General features: G+C 52.7%; 8 protein-coding genes across 8 annotated transcripts; 6 read left to right on the forward strand and 2 right to left on the reverse strand.

Annotated features, from left to right (window-relative positions):
* Positions 1–993: 993 nt before the first annotated feature.
* On the forward strand, positions 994–5,024 carry glox5 (glyoxal oxidase 5; the record flags this gene model as incomplete). Its single annotated transcript, XM_009553142.1, has 15 exons — positions 994–1,088; positions 1,150–1,283; positions 1,340–1,532; positions 1,590–1,720; positions 1,798–2,050; positions 2,110–2,240; positions 2,294–2,372; positions 2,420–2,545; positions 2,605–2,735; positions 2,783–2,964; positions 3,040–3,390; positions 3,441–3,660; positions 3,712–3,977; positions 4,030–4,483; positions 4,535–5,024. 15 exons carry the CDS (start codon positions 994–996, stop codon positions 4,777–4,779), a joined length of 2,991 nt encoding a protein of 996 aa, XP_009551437.1. The 3' UTR covers positions 4,780–5,024.
* Positions 5,025–5,057: 33 nt separating this feature from the next.
* HETIRDRAFT_442034 (uncharacterized protein) lies at positions 5,058–7,666 on the reverse strand. Its single transcript, XM_009553143.1, has 5 exons — positions 7,247–7,666; positions 6,048–7,187; positions 5,643–6,000; positions 5,477–5,592; positions 5,058–5,425 (listed from the first exon to the last, which is right to left on the reverse strand). The coding sequence occupies exons 1-5, from the start codon at positions 7,595–7,597 to the stop codon at positions 5,237–5,239; spliced, it is 2,154 nt and encodes a 717-aa protein (XP_009551438.1). The 5' UTR covers positions 7,598–7,666; the 3' UTR covers positions 5,058–5,236.
* Positions 7,667–7,863: 197 nt separating this feature from the next.
* Positions 7,864–9,370, forward strand: HETIRDRAFT_421987 (uncharacterized protein; the record flags this gene model as incomplete). The annotated part of the gene is made up of 7 exons (XM_009553144.1): positions 7,864–8,108; positions 8,165–8,269; positions 8,326–8,499; positions 8,616–8,835; positions 8,887–8,969; positions 9,025–9,227; positions 9,282–9,370. 7 exons carry the CDS (start codon positions 7,864–7,866, stop codon positions 9,368–9,370), a joined length of 1,119 nt encoding a protein of 372 aa, XP_009551439.1.
* Positions 9,371–11,659: 2,289 nt separating this feature from the next.
* On the forward strand, positions 11,660–13,792 carry HETIRDRAFT_389583 (uncharacterized protein). Its single transcript, XM_009553145.1, has 9 exons — positions 11,660–11,809; positions 11,878–11,904; positions 12,040–12,198; positions 12,269–12,395; positions 12,730–12,900; positions 12,954–13,120; positions 13,189–13,330; positions 13,391–13,427; positions 13,490–13,792. Exons 1-9 carry the CDS (start codon positions 11,802–11,804, stop codon positions 13,534–13,536), a joined length of 885 nt encoding a protein of 294 aa, XP_009551440.1. The 5' UTR covers positions 11,660–11,801; the 3' UTR covers positions 13,537–13,792.
* On the forward strand, positions 13,649–13,798 carry HETIRDRAFT_421989 (uncharacterized protein; the record flags this gene model as incomplete). The annotated part of the gene is made up of 1 exon (XM_009553146.1): positions 13,649–13,798. The coding sequence occupies one exon, from the start codon at positions 13,649–13,651 to the stop codon at positions 13,796–13,798; it is 150 nt and encodes a 49-aa protein (XP_009551441.1).
* A 1,162-nt stretch (positions 13,799–14,960) lies between these two features.
* HETIRDRAFT_237403 (uncharacterized protein) lies at positions 14,961–16,547 on the forward strand (the record flags this gene model as incomplete). The annotated part of the gene is made up of 6 exons (XM_009553147.1): positions 14,961–15,038; positions 15,103–15,427; positions 15,521–15,762; positions 15,850–16,045; positions 16,114–16,368; positions 16,444–16,547. Coding segments are annotated over 6 exons (1,200 nt in total), but the record flags the coding sequence as incomplete, so codon positions are not given.
* A 1,466-nt stretch (positions 16,548–18,013) lies between these two features.
* HETIRDRAFT_446505 (uncharacterized protein) lies at positions 18,014–19,451 on the reverse strand (the record flags this gene model as incomplete). The annotated part of the gene is made up of 4 exons (XM_009553148.1): positions 18,014–18,604; positions 18,678–19,026; positions 19,091–19,203; positions 19,277–19,451. The coding sequence occupies 4 exons, from the start codon at positions 19,449–19,451 to the stop codon at positions 18,342–18,344; spliced, it is 900 nt and encodes a 299-aa protein (XP_009551443.1). The 3' UTR covers positions 18,014–18,341.
* A 704-nt stretch (positions 19,452–20,155) lies between these two features.
* HETIRDRAFT_429963 (uncharacterized protein) lies at positions 20,156–21,061 on the forward strand (the record flags this gene model as incomplete). Its single annotated transcript, XM_009553149.1, has 4 exons — positions 20,156–20,235; positions 20,479–20,605; positions 20,672–20,751; positions 20,983–21,061. 4 exons carry the CDS (start codon positions 20,156–20,158, stop codon positions 21,059–21,061), a joined length of 366 nt encoding a protein of 121 aa, XP_009551444.1.
* Positions 21,062–21,989: the final 928 nt, after the last annotated feature.

The raw sequence follows: 21,989 nt of genomic DNA on the forward strand, positions 1-21,989 counted from the left end.
GATCCACGTCCGGGTGAGGAGATAATACGGGCGGGGTGGGCAAGACTACCGAGTTTTCCGAATCATACTTGAGCTCATGAATACTCTATTAGGCAACGCAGACCCGCATGTCAGGGAACACGGAATATCTCGAAATGTTTGATCCTCGTATTCAATGGCGAAAGGTCGCCAATGTCATTACCACTAGAAGCGCTCCTCTGCAGTTCGAAGTGATGGAGGTCGGCAATGTAAACGAGCTCAAAGGCCACTGAAAAGCGCTTTGCTTACTACTGTAACAGGTAGTCAAGCAGCGCGACATCATCAGCAATCAGTTTTTCTCATAGAAACACTGTTTTGCCAGGATCTTGACAGCGCCCCCTTTCTCCCACGATTCGCGATTGGCGCTACGGTTCCCGCGACTGAATCCTCGATTCTCATTCATGTCAGGGACGGAACACACTCGCACTTTTTGCACCTTGAACATCACGGGGTGCCACATAATCTACGCCCTGACAGAGTGGTCCCTGAGCAGGAGGACATCTGACAGCGCGAATTGCAGGGAAGCGCTTTACACATTTTGACAGCAGCGCTTATGGAATACGGACGTTAGCACCCATGCGAGCTCTATTCGCGAATGTGCCGCCTGCAGCATCGGAGGCGCCGCGATCGGTGTAACACCCATTCATATCTATTCACGTTGGCCGATGGCTTCGATGCAATCTGGGGTCAATCTGGTGCGGTCGGACGGCCTTCGCATTCCAAACTGTGACAGCTCTCCGAAACTGATGACTCTGGCATCTATTTTTTACGCAGCCCAGTGGTGCTTAAAAGCGGCCTGGCTTTGCAATGGTCTATCAACACCTCGCTGCATACACACGCTGCAGATGATGGTCGCCTTTAACCGACCCCGAACAGCTCTAATTATATCTCTCATTCCTGTTCGTGCAGCCTCTCTGTTCATTGCGCACGTCCATCAGTCTGACCGTCAGCTATGCTAGTTTGTTTCAGCCGTCCATGTTCCCCATAACCTTTTCAATCATAAACGACAAAATGCGGTGGTCCCGAATGACCTTCCTGGAAATTGGACCTTCCAAGGATGTTTCACGTTCGTATCTTAATTGATTCTGCAATTACCCTCTATTAATGCCGATTGGTTCTTTCGGTCCTCAGAGACAATCCTGGCGCTCGCACGCTTACGTCTGCGAGTTTCGTCAGCACTAACAACATGACGGTGGAGGCCTGTGTCAGTTTCTGCGACACGCAATCCTTCATCTATGCAGGTGTCGAGTTTGCTCAGGAATGCTGTATGTTTGATTTATCTTTTCAGATCGTCTCAGCATATGATGACCATGCTTCATAGACTGCGGGGACATTCTTTCGAATGGCGGAACTAATGCGACACTTTCCGACTGTAATGCCCCATGTACTGGTAACGCCACGGAAACGTGCGGCGCTGGGGGCCGTCTTGATCTTTTCTGGAGTGGCGCCCAGCCCCCTCCTCCACCTACAAGCCCTGAAAATGTCGGACTTTGGCACTCCCTCGGCTGCTGGAAGTGCGTATCTATCTACATGACTCTATCCAAAAAACGCTAATGCTTGCATATATATAGTGATTCTACAGCAGCGAGAGTTTTGAGCGTTGGTGTCAACGTGGCAGGATCAGTGAGCGTGGAAACCTGCACAGCCGCTTGCTTCCAATCAGGATATCCTCTTTCTGGGATGGAATTCGCCGACCAGTGTTGTACGTTTTCTAGTGTTCTATACCTAGGCCTTTTTGCATCGTGCACTGATCGATCTCATTTTGACATCTCCTTTAAGTCTGCGGAACTTCGCTCATCAATAATGCCGTCTTAGAGCCATTGACCGACTGCAGTATGGCATGTGCTGGAAACAGCTCTGAACTCTGTGGTGGCCCTAATAGGCTCAATATCTATAATTACACTGGCACCGATCTTCCCCCCATCACAAACCCTGGAGGTGGAGGTGGAGGTGGAGGTGGAAATAATGGGGCACCCGTATTCCCTGTGACATCTGGTCTTCCCGCACCGTGGACCTACTCATCCTGTTACGTGTAAGTTGACTTATGCAGCAAGAGCACCTGACTTTCTACTGATAACTTTTTGGTGATAGTGACGCTGCTAATGGCAGAATCTTTGCCAACGAGCTCAATGATAATTCCAATCTTACCGTCGAGTCTTGTATCGCTTCTTGTGCAGCCGACAACTTCACGTTGGCTGGGGTAGAGTTCAGTGTCCAGTGCTGTATGTTTTGAGGCTCTTCTTCTCGTGCAACGCCACCTCACATATCATTCTAGTCTGTGGAGATAGTCTCATCAATGGTGCAGTCACAGCGCCAGACGCTGACTGTAACATGGGCTGTGGCGGAAATGCAACGTGCGTATCACGATCTCACCCTGAAGTCTGGCTAACATCTGTAACAGCGAAGCTTGCGGAGGTCCAGATCGCCTTTCTGTTTACACTGCGACAGGAAATGTTACTACGTTTCCTGTCCCTATCCCTCAAAACACGAGCCTGCCTGGCCAGTGGCAATACCAGGGCTGTTTCCCGTAAGTTTACTGTTGATAAACATATATAATCATCGCCGATAACCGTGCATCTGTAATAGCGATGCGCAACCTACTCGGATCTTCACATACCAGATTTTCAACACAAATAACAACAGCGCCGATGCCTGTCTTAATCAGTGTGCAGCGTTTGGATATCCTGCCGCTGGAATGGAATTCGGTGACGAATGCTGTAGGTTGTTTGATTGTCTCTTCTTATCATAGGCTCATGTATTTCAGGGTGTGGTGATATCGAGGACGTCACAAACAGTGGATTGACGTTTGCTCCAGAATCTGACTGTCCTATTGCGTGTACCGGGGACCCCATCCATCTTTGCGGAGGAGCTCTAAAGCTTCAATTATACTTCTGGAATGGGCCCTTGAATGTATGGCACCAGCCCGAGAACACTGGCCGTTACGAGGTTTGTATCCTTTTTTTTTGTCTCATATCTGGTTTTGCTACTGATCATCGTTTTTACACGAATATCACTCTTCAGTTCCTCATCGGTGGCGTTGTTGTACCCCTGCTAGCCACCGTCGGCATCAACAACAAAGTCAGCTTCCTCGAAAAGTCCGGTACAAGTGAATTTGCAAATTCGACGGGGGCATACGAGCTCGATCTCACTCTGGTGGATGATTTCTCCCTCGCATGGCGGGAGATGCACGTCAAGACAGACGTTTTCTGCTCCGGATCCTTGGTCCTTCCTGACAAAGCTGGTCGCATCATCAATGTCGGTGGATGGTCGCATCCTTCCACGACCGGCATTCGGTTCTATAGTCCAGATGGGAGTGCAGGCGTAAACGGCACGAACGATTGGGAGGAAAATTCCGATATCTTGGCACTTCAGGTTAGTCATAATGGTGATTAGATATATAATACATTAATCTTTCTTTACAGGCCGATCGCTGGTACCCTGGTGCGCTCGTGATGTCTAATGGAACTATTCTGGTCGTGGGAGGCGAAGGTGGTTCCAATGGGGCTCCTACACCGAACCTGGAGATACTACCAAAGCCACCCGGCGGCAGCACCTTAAAGTTCTTAGATTACCTCAACAGAACAGATCCAAACAATCTCTATCCATTCCTCTCCATGATGCCAAGCGGTCGGATTTTCATAGGTATGCCGATGGACCAATCTTATTTCTGACGCCTACTTATCTCCTCGGCAGGATACTATAATGAAGCTCGCATTCTTGATCCAGTCACCCTGGACACTGTCCAGGAACTCCCGAATATGCCAGGTTCAGTGACAAGTTTCCTGGCAGGACGGACCTATCCAATGGAAGGGTCCGCTGTGCTATTGCCTCAATATGCGCCATACACCGATCCAATCACTGTGCTGATATGCGGAGGGTCAAATTTTGGAATTGCGCTGGATAACTGTGTGTCTATTCAACCAGAGGTTTCGAACGCAACCTGGCAGCTTGAGCGTATGGTATGTTAAAAATATGCCAACACTTGGCAAGCGTCACTAACAATTATTCCAGCCTTCGAAACGTGTCATGCCTTGCATGTCTCCTCTTCCGGATGGTACATTCCTGATTGTGAATGGTGCCCAGCAAGGCGTTGCAGGATTTGGCTTAGCCGACGATCCCAACCTTACTGCTCTCCTCTACGATCCGACACAGCCTATTGGACAACGCATCTCCATTCTCAACACCACCATCGTCGCCCGCTTGTATCACTCTGAATCTACCCTTCTCACCGACGGGCGTGTCTTGATCACGGGATCCGACCCCCAGACAAATAACCCCGATGGAACGCCGAAGTTCCCTGAGGAGATGCGAGTGGAGGTATACATTCCCCCATACTTGACAGCAGGACGCACCCAGCCTTCATTCAATATTACGGAGACCGACTGGTCATATGGCGGCCAGTATCAAATCACCACTTTACTCCACCATGGCACAACGTCTACTATGCGCGTTTCTCTCGTTGCAGGTAAGTTTGGTACTCTTCTGAAAAACTCAGCTGATCTGACCCCTCGCGCAGCCACATCAAGCACTCATGGTAATGCGATGGGCGGCAGGACGATTTTCCCCGAGTTCTCTTGCAGCGGTACAATCTGCACTATTACAGCTCCCCCGAATGCTTTCGTTTCTCCTCCTGGCTGGCATCAATTATTCATTCTCGACGGTCCGACTCCATCGTTCTCCCATTGGGTTCGCATCGGTGGCGACCCTGCCCAGCTCGGACTCTGGCCTAACCTTCCTGGCTTCACTCCGCCAGGCATTTGATCCAACTACCTCAATCATCAAAGCTTTACAATTGTTCCCAACACTAGTCCCTCATTAGGCCTCACTCTGGTTCTTTTGCTCATTCCTTTTAGTTATACAGCACTCGTCTTCCTTTCGCCATTCTTTTTCGGATGTATTGAGTCGTTGGGCTTCTCTTTTTATGTTTTATTTGATACCATCTGTGTACGACGTACTCCTTGACCTGTTGTTGATGTTCTCGCAAACAAGAAGCTCTGTTACCCGTCGATGTGTTCTACGTGTGCAAGACTCTGCAGCCTCCAGGACCAAGCAAACTAAGTTTTCGAACAGAACGTACATTCAAATTGACCATATAGTACATACAACACAACACAAACACAACATTGGATGGTACAGGATTGTCACAACTACCCTGAGGGCTTGATTCGTTTATACAAAAGGTGGCGAGCCTAGTCCCAAGATGCTTTCACACAATGAATCAAGCAAATGCCAACGCAGACCATGCAGCAACAGCGCCGACCATTACCAGAGCCGCAGTCTGCGTAGCAGCCGCGATCTTGCCACGTTTCAGCGGGCGAGGTCTGTCTGCAACTTCACTCATAGCACAGGCCTCATCCTCAGACACAGAACGTTTCCTCTTGAGTGATGGAGAGGGCGCGGCGTCGTTCTGTACGCGATGAGACGGAAACGCGCCCAGAGTGGGCATCTGAGGACGTACCTGGACTAGGCCTACGTGATCAACCGTCTTGTCGATGACAAGGGTGCGCGCAGCTTTGAGAGCCTGAAGATCATGCTCCACTTCTGCGGTGGTGGAATCTCTCAAATTCTTGAGACCTAATGCATGCGATGAGCCAAGGGCCGTTGGTACAATAAAAGGTACTCACTTGCTACCAAAGCGTGCAACGCTTCCACGCTCGTCTTAACATCCTCCCTCTCAACGAGTGCTCTTTGCAGGACTTCGGAAGATGGTGCCGGCGGCTGCTGTTGAATCCGGAGCTGCTCTTGATACTGCCTCACCTTATCCACATCACCTTGATGGGAGTCAAGACGCTCCCGGAACGCCGCCAACTCTTGGCTCAGTTCAAAGTAGTTGTCATATGCGCCCTCGATGCGGTTCCAGAGTGATTGGAAAAGATCGTTTGTCTCGTCGATTCGTTTGTCGAACCCGAAAGCTCGATCTGCCTGTGACTTCAGATCTGCCTGAGTCTTGCGATGTGCGATGCGCAGTCTCAGCACATTGGACTGCAATCGATCAGTGCAGGATCATCGAGATGAAGACGTGCACGTACTCGAAGGTCAACAAGCGAGCCTTCCAATCTTGAAAATCGTGACAGGATCTCACTTTCGCTTTCGGGCTTCTCTTGAAAAACGTTATTAAAGATCACGCCGGGCTCGTGTTCATCGTCATCCGAGTCGACGATCATGTCCTGTTCACCAGCGTCTACATCTTCTTCCAAGTTAGCTTGGGAAACTACATCAGGTTGTCCGCCCGCCACGTCATTCTCCTCGTCAGGATGCGATTCTTCCGCAACGTCAACAGGCATACATTCTGCGACAGAGACAGTGTGAAGAGGTGGCGCCTCTGGCACTATGCCTTCAAATCTGCCTTCCTCCATCTCCGGGGACATTGAGATTGCACGGATGGCAACCAATGATGAGTGAGATGGAGAGACGGCTCTTGAGTTGGGGTAGGCGCCGATCACGAGGGGCTCTGAAGGATGCAGGACGTTGTCAAGAAACATTAGATCGCTAAACCCCTTCTGGGCATCATTGAAGACGGCCTCTCCGTCAGAGGCATTTGGGAGCCGATTTGCCCCTGAAGGACCAGGACCGGAAGCTGACGGTTCAGTGTCCAACCAACGATATCTGGAGCTCTGGAAGGACATCAAAGATGGCCGCAGCGAGGGAGGGCATGATATGGGTGGGATCATGCGCTTGAGCAAGCCTAGACCATGAATGGATGGCAGCGAAGGGTCTGGGAAGTAAGAGCGGCTAGCGGAGAAATCCGGCTGAGCGTCAGGATACTCCTCTGGACGCTCGATCTCCTCAATATCCGAATCAGGTTGACTGGATGACGATGAGGAGTCGGAAGACGAAGAAGGAGAAGAGCCAAAGACACCGTATCTGCCAGAAGTGCTCGACTTGGGAGTACAGTTGAGTCGTTCGGGAGAGTCTGGAGAGAGGATGGGGGGGATGGGGGCTTCAATCGGTGCCGGAGATGAGAGATTCGGAGCAACGCCATGTAGAAGCCTGATGTTGACTGTCACAGGACGGACGACATAGCTATCCCGTCCAACAATCTTCCCAAATGTGACAGTATCACCGTCCTCCAAAAGAACGGGGACCTCAGGAATCAGCCTCTGAGATACAGTACCGCCTTGTTTCAAAAGGTGGGTTCCATGGTGCGAATCCAGATCAACCAAGTATACCTACGCACGGAGACACGGGCGTCAATATCTAAAGAAGTAGCGGATAAAGAAAGACGAACATGTCCAGTGTCCGAGAATAGTATCTTAGCATGCCGCCTGCTGATGACCGGGCAGCGAAAGGTTGCAGTATCGATCGATTGCCTCTCCTTGCCCACGTTCGAGCCCGATGCTCGACCGATATTTACGACTTGTGTGCGAATCTTATAGTACCTCAGGCTCTGTCCCGGCTGCTCAGCGGTCTTGGGAATATGCAACAAGATACCTGCGGTCACAGCGGTTATTGTCTCTCCTGCTGCAGCAGGAGACAACTGACCAGAAACCGGGCGATGAGTATCAGACGACAGTGCTGAAGGAACTACGGGATCCGCGGGAGGTGCATTTCTCCCGAGATACTGTACTTCGTCTTCCATGATTGAATTGATATATTGGTTGTTCTACGATGTCTTGAACAGCAAGTAGCTTGGATTGATTGACTCGATGAGGGGCAAAGGCAAGACGTCGAGGTCGAGGCAGCAGTCTTTATCAGGCCCATTACGCCCTCGGAGTTTCAAATGTCACCCTGAGTCACCACAGGTCACTGACTCGAGTCACGCCGCCTGCTGTTTCTTTTGGGTTTCCCCACTGTATTCTCTCTGTCTCAACACACAAAATTACACTCTAGATAATTCGAACCAGTATGGACGCAGCTTCATCTACGAATTCTGCTTCTGCATCCAAGAAAAAACCCGTGGTCATCATCACCATTGGGATGGCCGGTGCCGGAAAATCGACATTTGTTCAACGAATCAACTCGTATTTGCATTCTCAAGACCCCCCCTCGCCTCCTTATGTACTTAACCTCGACCCTGCTGTTTCGAGCTTGCCTTTTGAGGCGAATATCGATATACGGGATACCGTGGACTACCAGGAGGTCATGAAGCAGTTTGTGGTTATTCCACTCAGCGCTTGCCACTCTTAAGGTATAATGGTATCGCAAGGTACAATCTCGGCCCAAACGGTGGAATTCTCACTGCCCTCAATCTGTTTACAACCAAGTTCGACCAAGTTCTGGAGCTGGTAGAGAAGAGAGCGGACACGGTCGAGTGGGTTACTCGTATATATCGCCTACCTTCTCGCTGATCGAGCTAAATGACCGTAGCTATGTTATCCTCGATACGCCAGGTCAGATTGAGATCTTCACTTGGTCTGCCTCCGGAGCAATTATCACAGACGCCATCGCGTCTTCTCTACCCACCGTCGTTGCGTACATCATTGACACGCCGCGCACTATGGCGCCTGCAACTTTCATGTCTAACATGCTGTATGCCTGCAGGTGAGAACCGATCTTCAATATGTATCATTACCCCGTGTTCGATACCTCGTCGTTATCATCTCAATTTCTGCAACCATATCTACCAGTCTCTGATCAGCGCTAACCTCATGTCTTAGCATCTTGTACAAAACAAAGCTCCCTTTCATCCTTGTCTTCAACAAAACAGATGTACAGCCACACGAGTTTGCTTTGGAGTGGATGCAAGACTTTGAAGCCTTCCAAGTAGCGCTCGCATCTCACCAGGGAACGACAGACGATGATGGCGAACCGACGTATATGAATAGTCTCATGAACAGTATGAGCCTTGTCCTAGACGAGTTTTACAAGCATTTAAAGGTGAGCAATTGCACATCTTCCCACTGTCAGCTTCTTATGACGCGGACGAAGGCTGTGGGTGTATCAAGTATGACCGGAGCCGGCGTTAAGGAATTCTTCGAAGCTGTTGAGGCATCGCGTGAAGAATATGAAAAGTGCATCCACCGCCATTACTCGTGCGGGCCCGTCTCAATTGATCTGTCTCCACAGAGATTACGTCCCTGAATTAGCTCGCGCGCGCGCGCAGCATCAAGAGACGCTGCAGCAGAAAAAAGACGAGTCGATGAACAGGTTGATGAAAGATCTTGCTGTCGACCGCGAGCGCAATCCAGACGCCCTGGTGCATGATCAATGGGATGCTGAGGACGACGAGGAGGAGGAGGATGGTGGGGACGCAGATACCATTGACCGCAGTCCGTATACACTGCCTCCGCCTGACAACTTTCGCTGACGCCTTTGTTTTCTAGGCGAGGAGCCATGGCCTGGCCAATACATCGACCTCACGCAGACACGACGCAAAGGAGATGAGGGAATTTCATGGCCTAGACCTACTTAGACGTCAGTGATCGTTGTATCGTTTTCGCACAGGTGAATCACCATTTGCTACTGTATTTCACATGAAACTTCCAGCCGTATGTTACTGGGATGATGACCTACGATGACGTGTCCGCGGCCTGACCGTCCTGAAGTATCCTAGGCGCTTACGAGGCTTAATATCATTTTGCCAGCCTTCAAGCTTTCCTCTCGTCTGGATCCGGTGGTACATCTTCAGTCCTCTTGGCCTAGCTCCTTCTTTGAATGCACATACCCCGGAACCAGTGCTGTTCAATTGTAAGCAGTTCATCCGACTCGGTCATAGCGGTCACGCTCTCGGACAAGTCTCGTGTTCATGGGATCAAACAGGATCATACTCGTCATGAAATGCCACAATTTTCTGTTCCTGCATATGTTTCCAACGTTGATCGTTATCAACGTTGGACAATCTAGATGGGCCTGCAGGCACGATGTACCAGACTCTGCTGGGTCGCCAAGCAGCAAACTCTACGTCGTTGTCCGGCGCATGTAATAGTCTCACGGGCATCGCTACGACTAGTACATGCACGACCTCCCCGTGTCCTTCCGGTACCTGTCTCTATCTGTCTCTATGTTGCCCAGAGTCCAGATATTCTCTCCTACGCTACTTGAACGTCCGTTTCCTCATACTGGAGCTGCAGTGGAGAGATTGCGGCATGCCTGAAGATGCCGTACTAGACGTTGGACTGGCGTTGGTCAGAACTTGGGGTTGACTAAATGCTCAGACATTTTCTATGGCTGTGAACTTCTCTTTGCCGTTCCGGTAGTCTTCGCATTCGTTGGCAATCTTTCGACTTCCCAGGCTTTGAGCTAACTCATGTGTGGAGACGTCTTGCTCGCTTGATTGTCTGACGTGAACCTTTGCGCTGGCAATCTCCACGCTTGCTATTCTTTCCGGCAGTAGTGACTTCGCGTCGCGAAGTCCACCTTGAAAAGGGGCGTGTCCGGGTCTTGATCAAATTCTCAGCACACACTCAAATCTTTTGTCCACCGCACAGCGGCACTTACGGTACCGGGGATGCTCCGCACACGCCGGCGCTATTCTCATTTCCTCTGTTGATCACTGCGTCGATCCACGTTAGGATTTGCCATCACTGCAACGCCGACCCTGACTGCCTGATGTGTCTCGCTATACAGATATGAATGTCGCATTTCTTGTCTTATGACCCGGACAAACCTGGGCGTGTAGAACTTCAACGTTTCAACACCGGCAAGAACCCGAAGCCGGGAAGACCCCGCGTTGCTGTGTCGCATTCGTGTTTTCGCGACACTCCGCCTCGTACTCGTGTTCACCATGAACTACAGCCGCTTTACCACTTCCGCGCCCTACGTGAGCTTCCTTATGTATGCCATCTCCCATGACTCGTGCCCCAGTTCCTTGATCGCACCCTGTCTCTCCGCATCGCGGTCACCTCGCCCGGAGTTCTTACGAGGGTTAGACCACACACACACCGCTCGCTCAACCGTGCAGATGGTGCGGCGGCACCTTTGGCGAGCATTCCAGGTGTCCATCACTTGAATGAAAATTATCTCATTTAGGTAAAATTATCCCAATAGTGATCCTGTTCGCATTCGTCGATATTCGCTTTCCGCAGATCGGCCGGCAGCGCCCATGATATTTGTGGTAGCCACTTTATCTAAAGTAAATTGTCGGCGCTTCGCCCAGCACTCGCTGTATATCAGCGAAAACGAGGTCGTAACCAAGGATGCCTCATATCACAGAGGTGGGCTATGCCTGACAGCAGGCGATAGGTGGGACCGGAAGCTCTTGATCATGCTGCATCTCCATTCTTGTCCTAATGTACTATTGGATTTAGGTCGTACTTCGCCACCTGACTTTATCTTTGAACTTTCCTTCTGTGTATGTAGCATACAGGATCCTGCAACAGGCCTTCGGATACCTTTTCCTGCGCTATTGTTCGTCGTGAGCTATTGTATATTCCTGAAATGTAGACGATCGGCGCACGAAGGTTGAACGTTGAACACCGGATGTGCTGTTTCGCCACTAGCACATACATACATGCTAAGCTGGAGGGGTGTGAAATTCCCCGGAGAGGGTCGCGGATTTGCGCCTAATGACAGATTCATTTCTGCGAGAACTTGTCAACGATGGTGGGGCCGGCGAGGCCCATATATAAAGGGTCGTCTCAAAGTCCTGAAGTGAGCTTTGGGAACGAAGATTCACTGCAGGCCACCACTATCTTGTGAATTACATAATCGAGGGCAACAAAACCAACCCATCGACTCCTCCTCATTTGTGTTCCCCTCGCCAACTTCTTCCCTTGAAAATTATCTCATTCGTTCTCTTCCTCTTCTTTGTATCTGTATCCTTGCGGTGGCACTCTAGCCTCGAGCTTCCTCTGCGACTTGTCCTCGCCACCTGATTCACACCTTCAGGTCCTCAATACTTCTTCATGGATCGGTCAGCGCTGGTTGCAATGTCTTACTGGCCACGAGGAAGCTGACGGCGTTAACATTGGTGTTGAACAGGTATGCGAAGCTTGAGAAAGTCGGTGAGTGATGATGGATGCAGACTGTCACTTTACGCCACTAACCCACGCTCTGCAGGCGAAGGTTTGTCCGGATTAACTCGCCTGTCACTTCCTCATAATCGCATCCGCCAATTCTGTTTCACGCACGGACAACCTGCTCAGGAACGTACGGTGTCGTCTACAAGGCCCGCGACGTGGACACGAACCAGATCGTAGCGCTCAAGAAGATCCGGCTCGAGGCGGAGGATGAGGGGGTGCCCAGCACCGCCATCCGTGAAATCAGCCTTCTCAAGGAGCTGAAAGACGATAACATTGTCAGGTACGTCCATCACCCTCGAATCCGTAGTCCTTTTGCCCATCACATCGTCCTCGTGGGGCGCGGCACGCAGGCTCCTCGATATAGTTCACGCCGACCAGAAGCTGTACCTCGTGTTCGAATTTCTCGACGTGGATCTCAAACGGTATATGGAGTACGGGAACTCAACCGGTGCGCCGCTTACACTCGACATTTGCAAGGTGAGTGCACCGGTTGCCTCTTTAGGCCCCACTGCTATATCTGTGGAGATGGCGCGTGTGCGACGCGCTGCCGCGGAGGCAGACGTGTTTTTGCGGTGTGCGAGTGTGGAGTGATGCGCAGTAGACCTTGCGTGGCATCCCTGCGCCCTGTGCGCTCGGATCGCCAGCGCTTGATTAATCTTTCACGTCGAGGGCGTCTATCACGTGCATCCACAACACAACGTCACCTGGTCGTGACCTGCCTTTCTTGGAGGGGCCGGCACGACGTCATCGCGTGTACCGCCCCGAATTGAATGCAACCCGGTGCTCAGAACTGATGAAAAATCTTTTACAGAAATTCACTCATCAATTGACATCCGGTCTTCTCTACTGCCATTCACACAGGATCCTTCATCGCGACCTCAAGCCACAGAATTTGCTGATCGACAAGCGCAACAATCTGAAACTTGCGGACTTTGGCCTCGCACGAGCCTTTGGTATCCCTATGCGATCATACACCCACGAGGTGGGGTGGCTCACTGTCTGTACCTTGTTCCACAGCTGAGCATTCGTATCTAGGTGGTCACGCTGTGGTACAGAGCGCCAGAAGTTCTTCTGGGTTCGCGCCAGTACTCGACAGCGATTGACATGTGGTCCGTGGGCTGTATTTTTGCAGAGATGGTTATGAAAGGCAATCCTCTGTTTCCGGGCGATTCGGAGATCGATCAAATTTTCAAGATCTTCAGGTGTGTGGGCATTTGTGCGCGCCTGCTGAATGATGCGTGTTGATTATCTCGATGCCGATGTGAAACAGAGTCCTTGGAACACCGAACGAGGATATTTGGCCTGGAGTTAAATCGCTGCCGGATTACAAGCCCACGTTCCCGCAATGGTCTCGACAAAACATTGCGGACTACGTGCCTTACCTCGACAAGGCAGGGCTCGACCTTCTTATTGTATGTCTGCGGTTCATGTTTTTCCGTCCACGTTCCGTGATTTAATTTGATGTCTGGCAGCAAACACTGGCTTATGATGCGGCGAAACGAATTTCAGGTGCGCCTCGAGCCTCGAGTTGTTCATGATTATTTTTGACCCGACTTCATCCCTTTGTCCAGCAAAACGAGCCATGATCCACCCATACTTCAACGACTATCGGCCGTAATGATCGTTCCGCCCTCCTGCCGCCCCTGTCCCTGTCCCTTTCCTTCCACCTTCTCTTCCCTCACCACTTCCTTCCGTTGTTCGTCCTCCCCGCACGATATCCCGACACGCCCATGACGACGTATTATATCAAGACGACCTACTCGACTGTGTCTGTTCGCTTCGTATGTACGTTTTCCGCACTCGGTTGCAGCATTGTCAACTTGTGCCTATTACCAATGTCTACCTGTTTGTCCTTGACATCGCGATTTTCTAAAGTATAATAGAGAGAAGTGAGATTACATGTATCAACATCGTTGTTTCAGATGCCCTCCTTGTGCACTGTCGTGGCGTCGGCGATCAGTACTGCTTTGGAAGAGCTGGGTGTTTCCCGTAAGCGGGGGGCACTGTAACGTCAAATCTCCAGTTTCTTCGTGGATGTATACTCATCACCTATCATTCATCCTCGAGATGCTCATGAACAGGACATGCAATGATTCAAGGCACACATGAAAGGGTGCACCGAGGGCTACGAGGAAGCGAAGGGAAGCGAGCGTATTTCCACATATCATGTACCTGGCGCAATGGCCATTCAATACCGTCCAAGTCGAGGCCCTATCCAGGTTGCCCATCCATCGGCGACACGGTCATCGAGTACATATACGGACTGCATCGTCGGAGACCGACAACCGAATGATATCGCGGTCAGTCCGACGTCGGTGAATGGCCTTGCCCACGCGTGCGGTGTCCACCTTGGGTTCTGAGGCGGTGTGTGTCGGGAACCGAAGAAACTGGAGTAGGGGGTCAGTATTTGAGATAGACAGAGCCGTGCTACCTCCATGGCATAAGTGATTCGGGACCTCGGGATCTAGGTGATATCCAGCTAGCGTTCCCGTTGGTCCCAAGCAACTTTTCAGGTCAGACACGGTAGCATAGGACATTACACTTAGTGTCGACAGACAGTCGAGAGAGTTTCCATGGTATGTTTCTGCTGGCCGAAGGATCTGTATGGACTAAGCCTTGATTGAGGCATTGTTAAGCATCTGTGGTGTAATGGTTAGCATCGAGTCTTCCCACTCGACTGTACGTCAAGCATGGCTTGGGCCCGGGTTCAATTCCCGGCGGATGCATTTTCATCGGGCTCTGGAAATTTTTACAGGACGAAGCCACAGGCCAGTCGCAGCTGCCGCGCTGCTTGTGACCGACGAGAGCGAACTCGGATCTCGCAAAGCGCCGAGCCGGTCTGCGCTTCCTCGTTGGACACGCACTCGCACCGTCGACGGGCGAACATGGGCAGAAACCGTAAGCTGTCGCTGCAACCCCGCCAGACCCGCCGCTCGACCGTCCTCTTCCCCCACAGAATCCCACAAGGCGGTCCCACACAAGTCGAGTGCGCCGTGACCCTCCACACCCGCCTTCCACCCGGCTGACCCTCGTCACACCGCAGAGCTGAAGAAAGACCCGGGCATACCCCGTCTCCCTGATCTCAAGATACGCAATGCCGAAAAACAGCGCACCCACGCGGTCCGTATCCCTCTCGATCGCACCGTCCTCGGGCTCACCGCCCGCCGCTCCCTGAACCGTGCAGCCTCCCCCGTACCTAAAAGACCCAGACGCGACGATGGCGTCCGAGCCGACGCTCTCCTCCCTCGCCCTCCTCGCCGCCGCCTCGTCCGCCGACCCGTCCTCCCAATTCGACGACCCGTCCGCCGCCGGGCCGCAGCAAAAAACGAAGGAGCAGCTGCGCAGGTTCTACGTCCGCGCGCTCCACAAGGTCATTGACGAGAGCGACGTCATCGTCCTCGTTCTCGACGCCCGAGACCCAGAGGGCTGCAGGAGCAGGCTCGTGGAAGAGGAGGTCAGGAGGCGCGAGGCGGAGGGCAAGAAGCTCGTTTTCGTCCTGAACAAAATCGGTGCGCGTCGCTCGCGCGCCTGAGCAGATCTCGCATATTTTTTGACTCTGACTCTCTCGTCGAACGTCTGTTGCATCTTTGCACGCTCAATAGATCTCGTGCCCCGACAAAACGCGCTCAATTGGCTGCGCTACCTCCGCCATACCACCCCCACTCTCCCCTTCCGCTCGTCCACGTCCCATCAGCGCTCGAACCTCTCCTCGTCGACTGCTCCCGCCCTTATGAGGATACTCAAGGCCTACAAGCCTAGCGCGGCGCAGAGCGTCACCGTCGGCGTCGTCGGCTATCCCAATGTCGGAAAAAGCAGTCTCATCAACACGCTGAAGAGATCGAAGGTCTGTCCTCCCCCCCCCTTTTTTTTTTTGCTCAAGGGCACATGTTTCGCCTCCTGCGCTTGTGCATCCTAACCCTCACACTTCCAGGTCTGTGCAGTGGCTTCGCAGCCGGGTCATACGAAAGATCTCCAACACGTTCAACTCGAACGCGGCCTGCGCATCGTCGACTCTCCAGGTGTCATCTTCGACGACGATGTCGACGACGGCAAAGGAAACAGCAAGGGCAGCGTCCTGCTTCGCAACGTGATCCGAGTGGAAGACATCCAGGATCCTGTCGAAGTCGGTAAGCCCGCCTCAATCTCCCAGCCTCTTCCGTCCACGCACACCGATGACGACGCCGTGCCATCTCAGTGGAAGCCGTGCTCGCGCGGACAGAGCCCGAGAAGATGCAGAAGATCTACGGCCTGCCCGAGTTCGGCTCCGCGCTCGAGTTCCTGACGATGCTGGCGCTGAGCACGGGCAAGCTCCTCAAGGGCGGCACGCCCGACATCCTCGCCGCCGCGCGCCAAGTCCTGACCGACTGGAACCACCAAAAAATCCCCTTCTTCTCCGTCCCGCCGACCGTCCACCCGTCGCAGATCCCGTCGATGATCTCGTCCGCATCAGGTGAGCCCTTCCTTCCGTCCGTCCCGGCGCGCGATCTTCGAACGGGGCTCAACGGCGTTCTCGGTGTCCTTTTAGGCCCGGGACAGATCGCACCTGGCGCCGAGACCGTCGGCCAGGCGCAGATCCTGTCGGCGCTCGGCCAAGCGTTCACGCTCGAGGGCCTGTTCGGCGAGGCGGACCAGCAGGCGCTGCCCGACTCGATGGAGGTAGAGGACGAGGCGCAGGCCATGGACGGCATCGACGCCGACGAGCAAGGGTGAGCAGCGTCCGGCTTCGCTCGCGCATGTCGGTGACTGGGATCCGCGCTGATCAATAAGTTGAAAATGCGCGCTCGTCGCGACGTGCCCCCGCGCCCTACTTCTCGGCTTGGATCGGATCGGATCAATTTCGTGGCGGCGCCCTTTGTCCTCGGTTGTGATTGTGGTTGTGATTGTGGTTGTGGTTGTGACTGTGATTTTTTTTTTTGGTTTTCCTTGCCTTGGTTTGCTTTGGTTTGTGTTAGGGATCGGATGGACGAGGAGGAGCCCAGCCAGCCATCGCGCAAGCGCGCGCGGTCGCCCGCGGACGAGCACGCGGCGGCCCCGGGGACGATCAGCGTGCGCGCGCCGAAGCGCCTGCGCCGCGCCGCGAGCGCGCAGGCGGGGGCGCCGGTCCCGGGGCTGGTGGGGACGACGCGGCGCGCGGCGCGGCTGGACAAGAAGAAGAATCGGAAGGACGCGCGGAGGGCGGGGCGGGGCGCTGTGGATGGCGGGGGCGGGGCGATGGAGTTGGACGATGTGGGTGGGTTGGGTGGGACGTTCGTGGCGGAGTAGGGTCGGGCGCGGTTGTGCGAGTATGGGTGCTGGTGGCGGGGCTGGTGGCGGGGCTGGTGGCGGGGCTGGTAGTGGTGGGGATGTGGGAGTGCTATCGGTCCTTGGTTTTTGTATGATCGTGTATCCTTCGTTGCGCCACGGAATGTAGCCATACGCATACGCATACGCATATAGCGCGAACCATTTACACAGGTACTTCTGGCTGGGCTGCGTGTTCCAGCGGGAGCTGAGCAATTCTTTTTTGGGGCCGAAGACATCGCACATCGCCCCGAAATATCACAAATGGGGATATTCCGGGTATGTAGCATACTGTGTGGCACTATGGGCAACACCTGGCACCATGGCACGCTCGGTAAACCATGGGAATTCGTGCGATAGGCATGGGACTGGCATGTCCCGGTCGATCGTGGCTCAATCTCGACAAAAACGCCGTTTGGTGACCGAGAAGGCATGCAAACGTCACCTGCGAGCTCTGTTGGCTTGAAAGCATCCTTGGTCCCGAACTTCCCTCAAACTCAAAGTCAAGTCAAAAGTCAAGTCGCACTGACTTGGGAATCGCCGACTGCATTGGATTCGAAGCGCTCAGCTCCCCCTGAATTGTCGCAACAGTACTTACTGTCAATCGGGCTAGAACGGTGAGGATCAGGATCGCGAGCGGATCGCAGCTCGAAGGTTCGTAGTCACACTGTGGTGTTTGTGCTATATATATGCTTCGTATGAGATGGATGACGATGGAATCGGAGGCCAGGAGCTTGAAGCATTTCATGCTGTTTACCGAACCGCTCGAGCACTACTTAGTACTCAGTGTTCGACATTCTGGCTCGCAACGGGATAGTTGGACGTCTGAGGAGAACGGTAGGTGTATCGTCGAAGCAGGTGTATTGATAACGAGTGACGATTATATATAAACGACAGTAGGACTAGGATCTGCACAGTGAGAAGCAGAGGGCACAACACGAGCATCACATTTTTGTCGCATAGATTTGTGAAAATAAACAGTCGAGACGGAGAGCAGGGCAATCAGGGATCCGAACCGTCCATCGCGGATTCACCTCGAGAAAGGGTAGAAGAGGGAGCTGGCTGACCATAGAAGACGAAGATGATAAGTCGAGTGCAAAGAAAGTCTACGACGAGGCCGTCATGAATATTCAAATGAAGGTTTTAAGCCTTGAGCGGGACGTGCTCAAGGCCATAGCGTGTAGCCGGCGTGTCATCCTCGTCCCATTCCGCGTAGACGGCATGATGCTGAGGACTTGACGGTGTGTGAATGCATTCTGTACCGTCCCACGATGGGACATAACCTTTTGCACAACGTTGTACGACGCAGGAGCCAGAGATGCACTCCACGTCCGCGACACCCGGAAGGGCTGTACAATCGGTGCCGGTCGGAGTGTAGGGGGTCAAAGGAAGCATGCAACCACCGCCTGTTTACATCACATCGAGAAGGTGTCAGGATCCCCGTCGAAGATCAAGCTGAGAAGGATGAAATCAACGTACAGCTCTCTAGATCCTTCTTGGTGTTCACACACTCCCATGCGCGAGCCGCGCCTCCGAATACACCACAGGCCATCCATCCCTGGCCTCGGTCCCAACACGTGCCACTACCTTCCCACAACCTGTCCTTCTTGCTTCTCTTGGTGTGAGGTTTTCCAGAAGCGCAAGACGGGAAGTGGCCGCAGACACCGTTACATACAGTGTTGGGGGCCTTGCAGACGCAAGTGGTGGGATGAGAGGCAGGCGAGGGCGAGAAACCATCAGTACAACTGAACCCGCAGGATTTACCAGTGCACGCAGGGACAGAGTGTTCGGGATAAGTGCAGCGAGATTTTCCGGCTGCGTCATTAATCTAAATGCGCATTTAGGGTGATCCGAGAAAAAACGTTTGAGCGAAGATGAGGTAAATGACGTACGAGCCCGGTAAGCACGCCAGTTACGACGGGTTTTCCAGCAATAGCGACAGCGGCGATGGCGATGAGGTTAGTCTGGAGGAATTCGGGAATAGCGGATATGCAAAGGCAGAGATCTGCAGGCATCGGATTATTTCAACCGTGGTCAGTAAAATCGATTCGACGGTGTAGCAAAAAAAAAATGCACACCGAGCTTGCCCACGACAAGGGGCTTACTACCCAGAGGGATGGCAAGGTCAACGTCTAGAGAAGCGCAGACATCGACAAGGTCACGCAGGTCATTCCGATGCAACTGGGCGGCCGCAGTGCCAGGACGTGAGAGGAGTAGAAGAGCCGCTGGGAGAAGACGGTAAAGGCGCATCATTCCGATGAGGTTGGTACGGGGCGGGCAGAGCTGGGGGGGCAGGGAGCTCTGACGGAGGAGGTCCGGTAGGGAGCGGCTTTTATCAAAGATGCATACATAAATGATCTATTGGGGAGCTTCTGGCGGAGGTAAAGAGAAGGTACCTGAGGCCGAGATGAAGGGACAAGATGAATACATACAATGGTCAGGATAAAATTGACAGTGACAGGCCAAGTGCGATGCCAGCGGCACGCTCATGCCGAAGCCAATCAGCCACTCGTGTCGAACATACCGATCATGATTTAGAAAGAACTTGTAGAATACTGGAGATTGGAAGTCAGCACGATGATTGTGCAGCCATTTTCGCAGGATCAGACAGCGTGCTCGGAGTGATCACCGCGGTTCGGGACGCAGCATCTCCCCGGAATCAAAGAGCTGTCAGTGGCGAGGCCGAACCGTCAACCCAAGGTACTCATTTCTATATCGATGTGTCAAGACGGACGCGCAGTTGAGATCGCTACAGCTGTTGACCGTCCGAAAGCTAAGCGCCGGTGAGGTCTAGTCGAGTCCGAAGCACTCAGAGTTGAAATCGACAAGCATTGCACTAAACTTGGCTCCCAGCAGGTGTAGAATATGTGCAAGGTCATATGAAAAACTGAAAAAGCAGCAGCAGCGTGAGCCAGAACGAAAGCCGTCGTCGAGATGATATACAAACGTGACGCATGATGCGTGACTTCCATCGACTCCTGCTCCTCGGCCCTCCCACGCAGCTTCTGCGCTGGAGTACTGCTGGAGTCAACACAATGTAAGTAATCTGTGTTCTTTGAGTGTTTTTCCCGTACCACAAACTTACTCAAGTATTTCAACGAATAAAGAAACACGTTCGCACACACAGTTATTCACATCTAGTGTCACTGGCTTCACAGCGCTTGATGTATCCACGCGTGGCTAGAGGGTTTACTGCGCTCGTATCGCCGACCGTATTCGACGATTATCGACGATCGGCATTGATTTAGAAGCTGCCTCACCGCCCAATACGGATCGTCAGATACACGGACGGTCGTAATGTCCGCACCTTTGGGTTCCGTCAGTGGTTCTCCCAAAATCTCGACCGAGACTTCCGGTGGAATCACAAGGCTCCTTGGATGTTGAGCGCCGCGACTACATCTTCGAGGGTCCTCACTACGTAGCCCCGACTGGTTCGATTCCCCAACAATAGGAGAAATCTCCGTGTTTGTCAGGACATCGGAAAGCTCGAGAGAAACGGTAGGCGGAATGACGTTGCTGGCAGCGCGATGTTGGGCGAGACGTTCCCTGAATTGTACGTGATAGGATTTATCGGCATTGGAAGACTAGATGAAACGTTGCGCCACTGATGATGACCCTGGTGTAGAGAAAGGCCTAACTGACTTTTGATGAGGCGTCGTACACCGTCGTGTGAGCGCACCGAGTACTCATTATGAAGATGCGTCGAATCTCATTTTAGCAAGGGTAGATCGTGGAGTACGTTTTATTATATGATCTGCGACGCGTTTTTTGATATATCTTGCAGGCTCAGTCTGATCACACACTCGGAAAGCTCCGTTCGTAGGGCCGATCCTAAAGCTCGTTCTCCGACACATTACCGATAACTCGAGGCTCAAGCGCTCGTCGATCATCGGGCGTACAAGGCGATGTGTACGGCCTTGCTACCCCTGCCCAGATACTCATCTATACTGTCTTGTAAGTCCGCACTCAGTCATTAGTGCACGTAATATAAATATATGGAATCTTTTCGATATCAGCTACGGACGCTCTTCCCCTATACGATTGTCTGGCTTGACCGTGGCTATCTATTTCTCGTGCACCCTGCTTCCACAGTCCGCTCGAGTCCCCTCTATTCCCTCTGACTGAATAAACGTGGTTGACGAATTTGTTTGGGCGCCTCTGGGACTTCATGTGCCTCGCCTTCGGGTCCTTTGGGCCTCGATCTTGACATATCTGCGCCACCCATCTTTCCTTGAGACCCTGTAGACTCCGAAAGTTGAATCGTCCCTAGGGCCATTCCTGGCTTGGCATTCGTTTCTTGCTGTATCCCACACATCGTCTCTTGGACCTTCACAAGTGCCCTCGGTACTATCTTCCGTGTTGAGGCTCTTGTATCTCAAACTCTAATATTGACGCATAACCCACATGATCGACAGTCTAACCAGTTCCCGTAGGGTTCTGTGCCTTTTGATCACGCTGCTTGCAGCCTCGATGCAAGTCTTCTAACGGTTTCGACGGCTGCAATACCCCAACTCTGACAATGACGCTAGGCTGATTTTGGGTGGGTGAATTTGTATTTGGCGTGGGCATCCGTCTGCTTGATATGCCTGTCACCTGTACTCCGCGGCATGCAGGGTTGGGTGGCATCGTCGGGCATTTCTCGGGGACACCAAGAATCCAGTTGATCTATTGCCGAGTTAGCTCTACGGTTTGTCCTTTGAACCCTTCCTCCCTTCGTCCAGGCTGTTGCAGGCTGTTGCCCCTGGCATATGCCCATACTCGACCAGTGGTCAGGCTCGCCTATCCTCTGGA

This window comes from Heterobasidion irregulare, assembly GCF_000320585.1.
Source record: "Heterobasidion irregulare TC 32-1 unplaced genomic scaffold scaffold_11, whole genome shotgun sequence".
Taxonomy (NCBI): Eukaryota; Fungi; Basidiomycota; class Agaricomycetes; order Russulales; family Bondarzewiaceae; genus Heterobasidion; species Heterobasidion irregulare.

Excerpts from the sequence above, each read along its gene's own strand:
- HETIRDRAFT_442034 (XM_009553143.1), bottom strand. The coding sequence starts at position 7,597 with ATGGAAGACGAAGTACAGTATCTCGGGAGAAATGCACCTCCCGCGGAT. Across the intron at positions 6,001-6,047 it reads GCTCGCTTGTTGACCTTCGA|TCCAATGTGCTGAGACTGCG; the intron begins GTACGTGCACGT and ends GATCGATTGCAG. Across the intron at positions 5,593-5,642 it reads GTTGCACGCTTTGGTAGCAA|GTCTCAAGAATTTGAGAGAT; the intron begins GTGAGTACCTTT and ends CGCATGCATTAG.
- HETIRDRAFT_389583 (XM_009553145.1), top strand. Across the intron at positions 12,396-12,729 it reads TTACACTCGACATTTGCAAG|AAATTCACTCATCAATTGAC; the intron begins GTGAGTGCACCG and ends AATCTTTTACAG. Across the intron at positions 13,121-13,188 it reads CAAATTTTCAAGATCTTCAG|AGTCCTTGGAACACCGAACG; the intron begins GTGTGTGGGCAT and ends GATGTGAAACAG.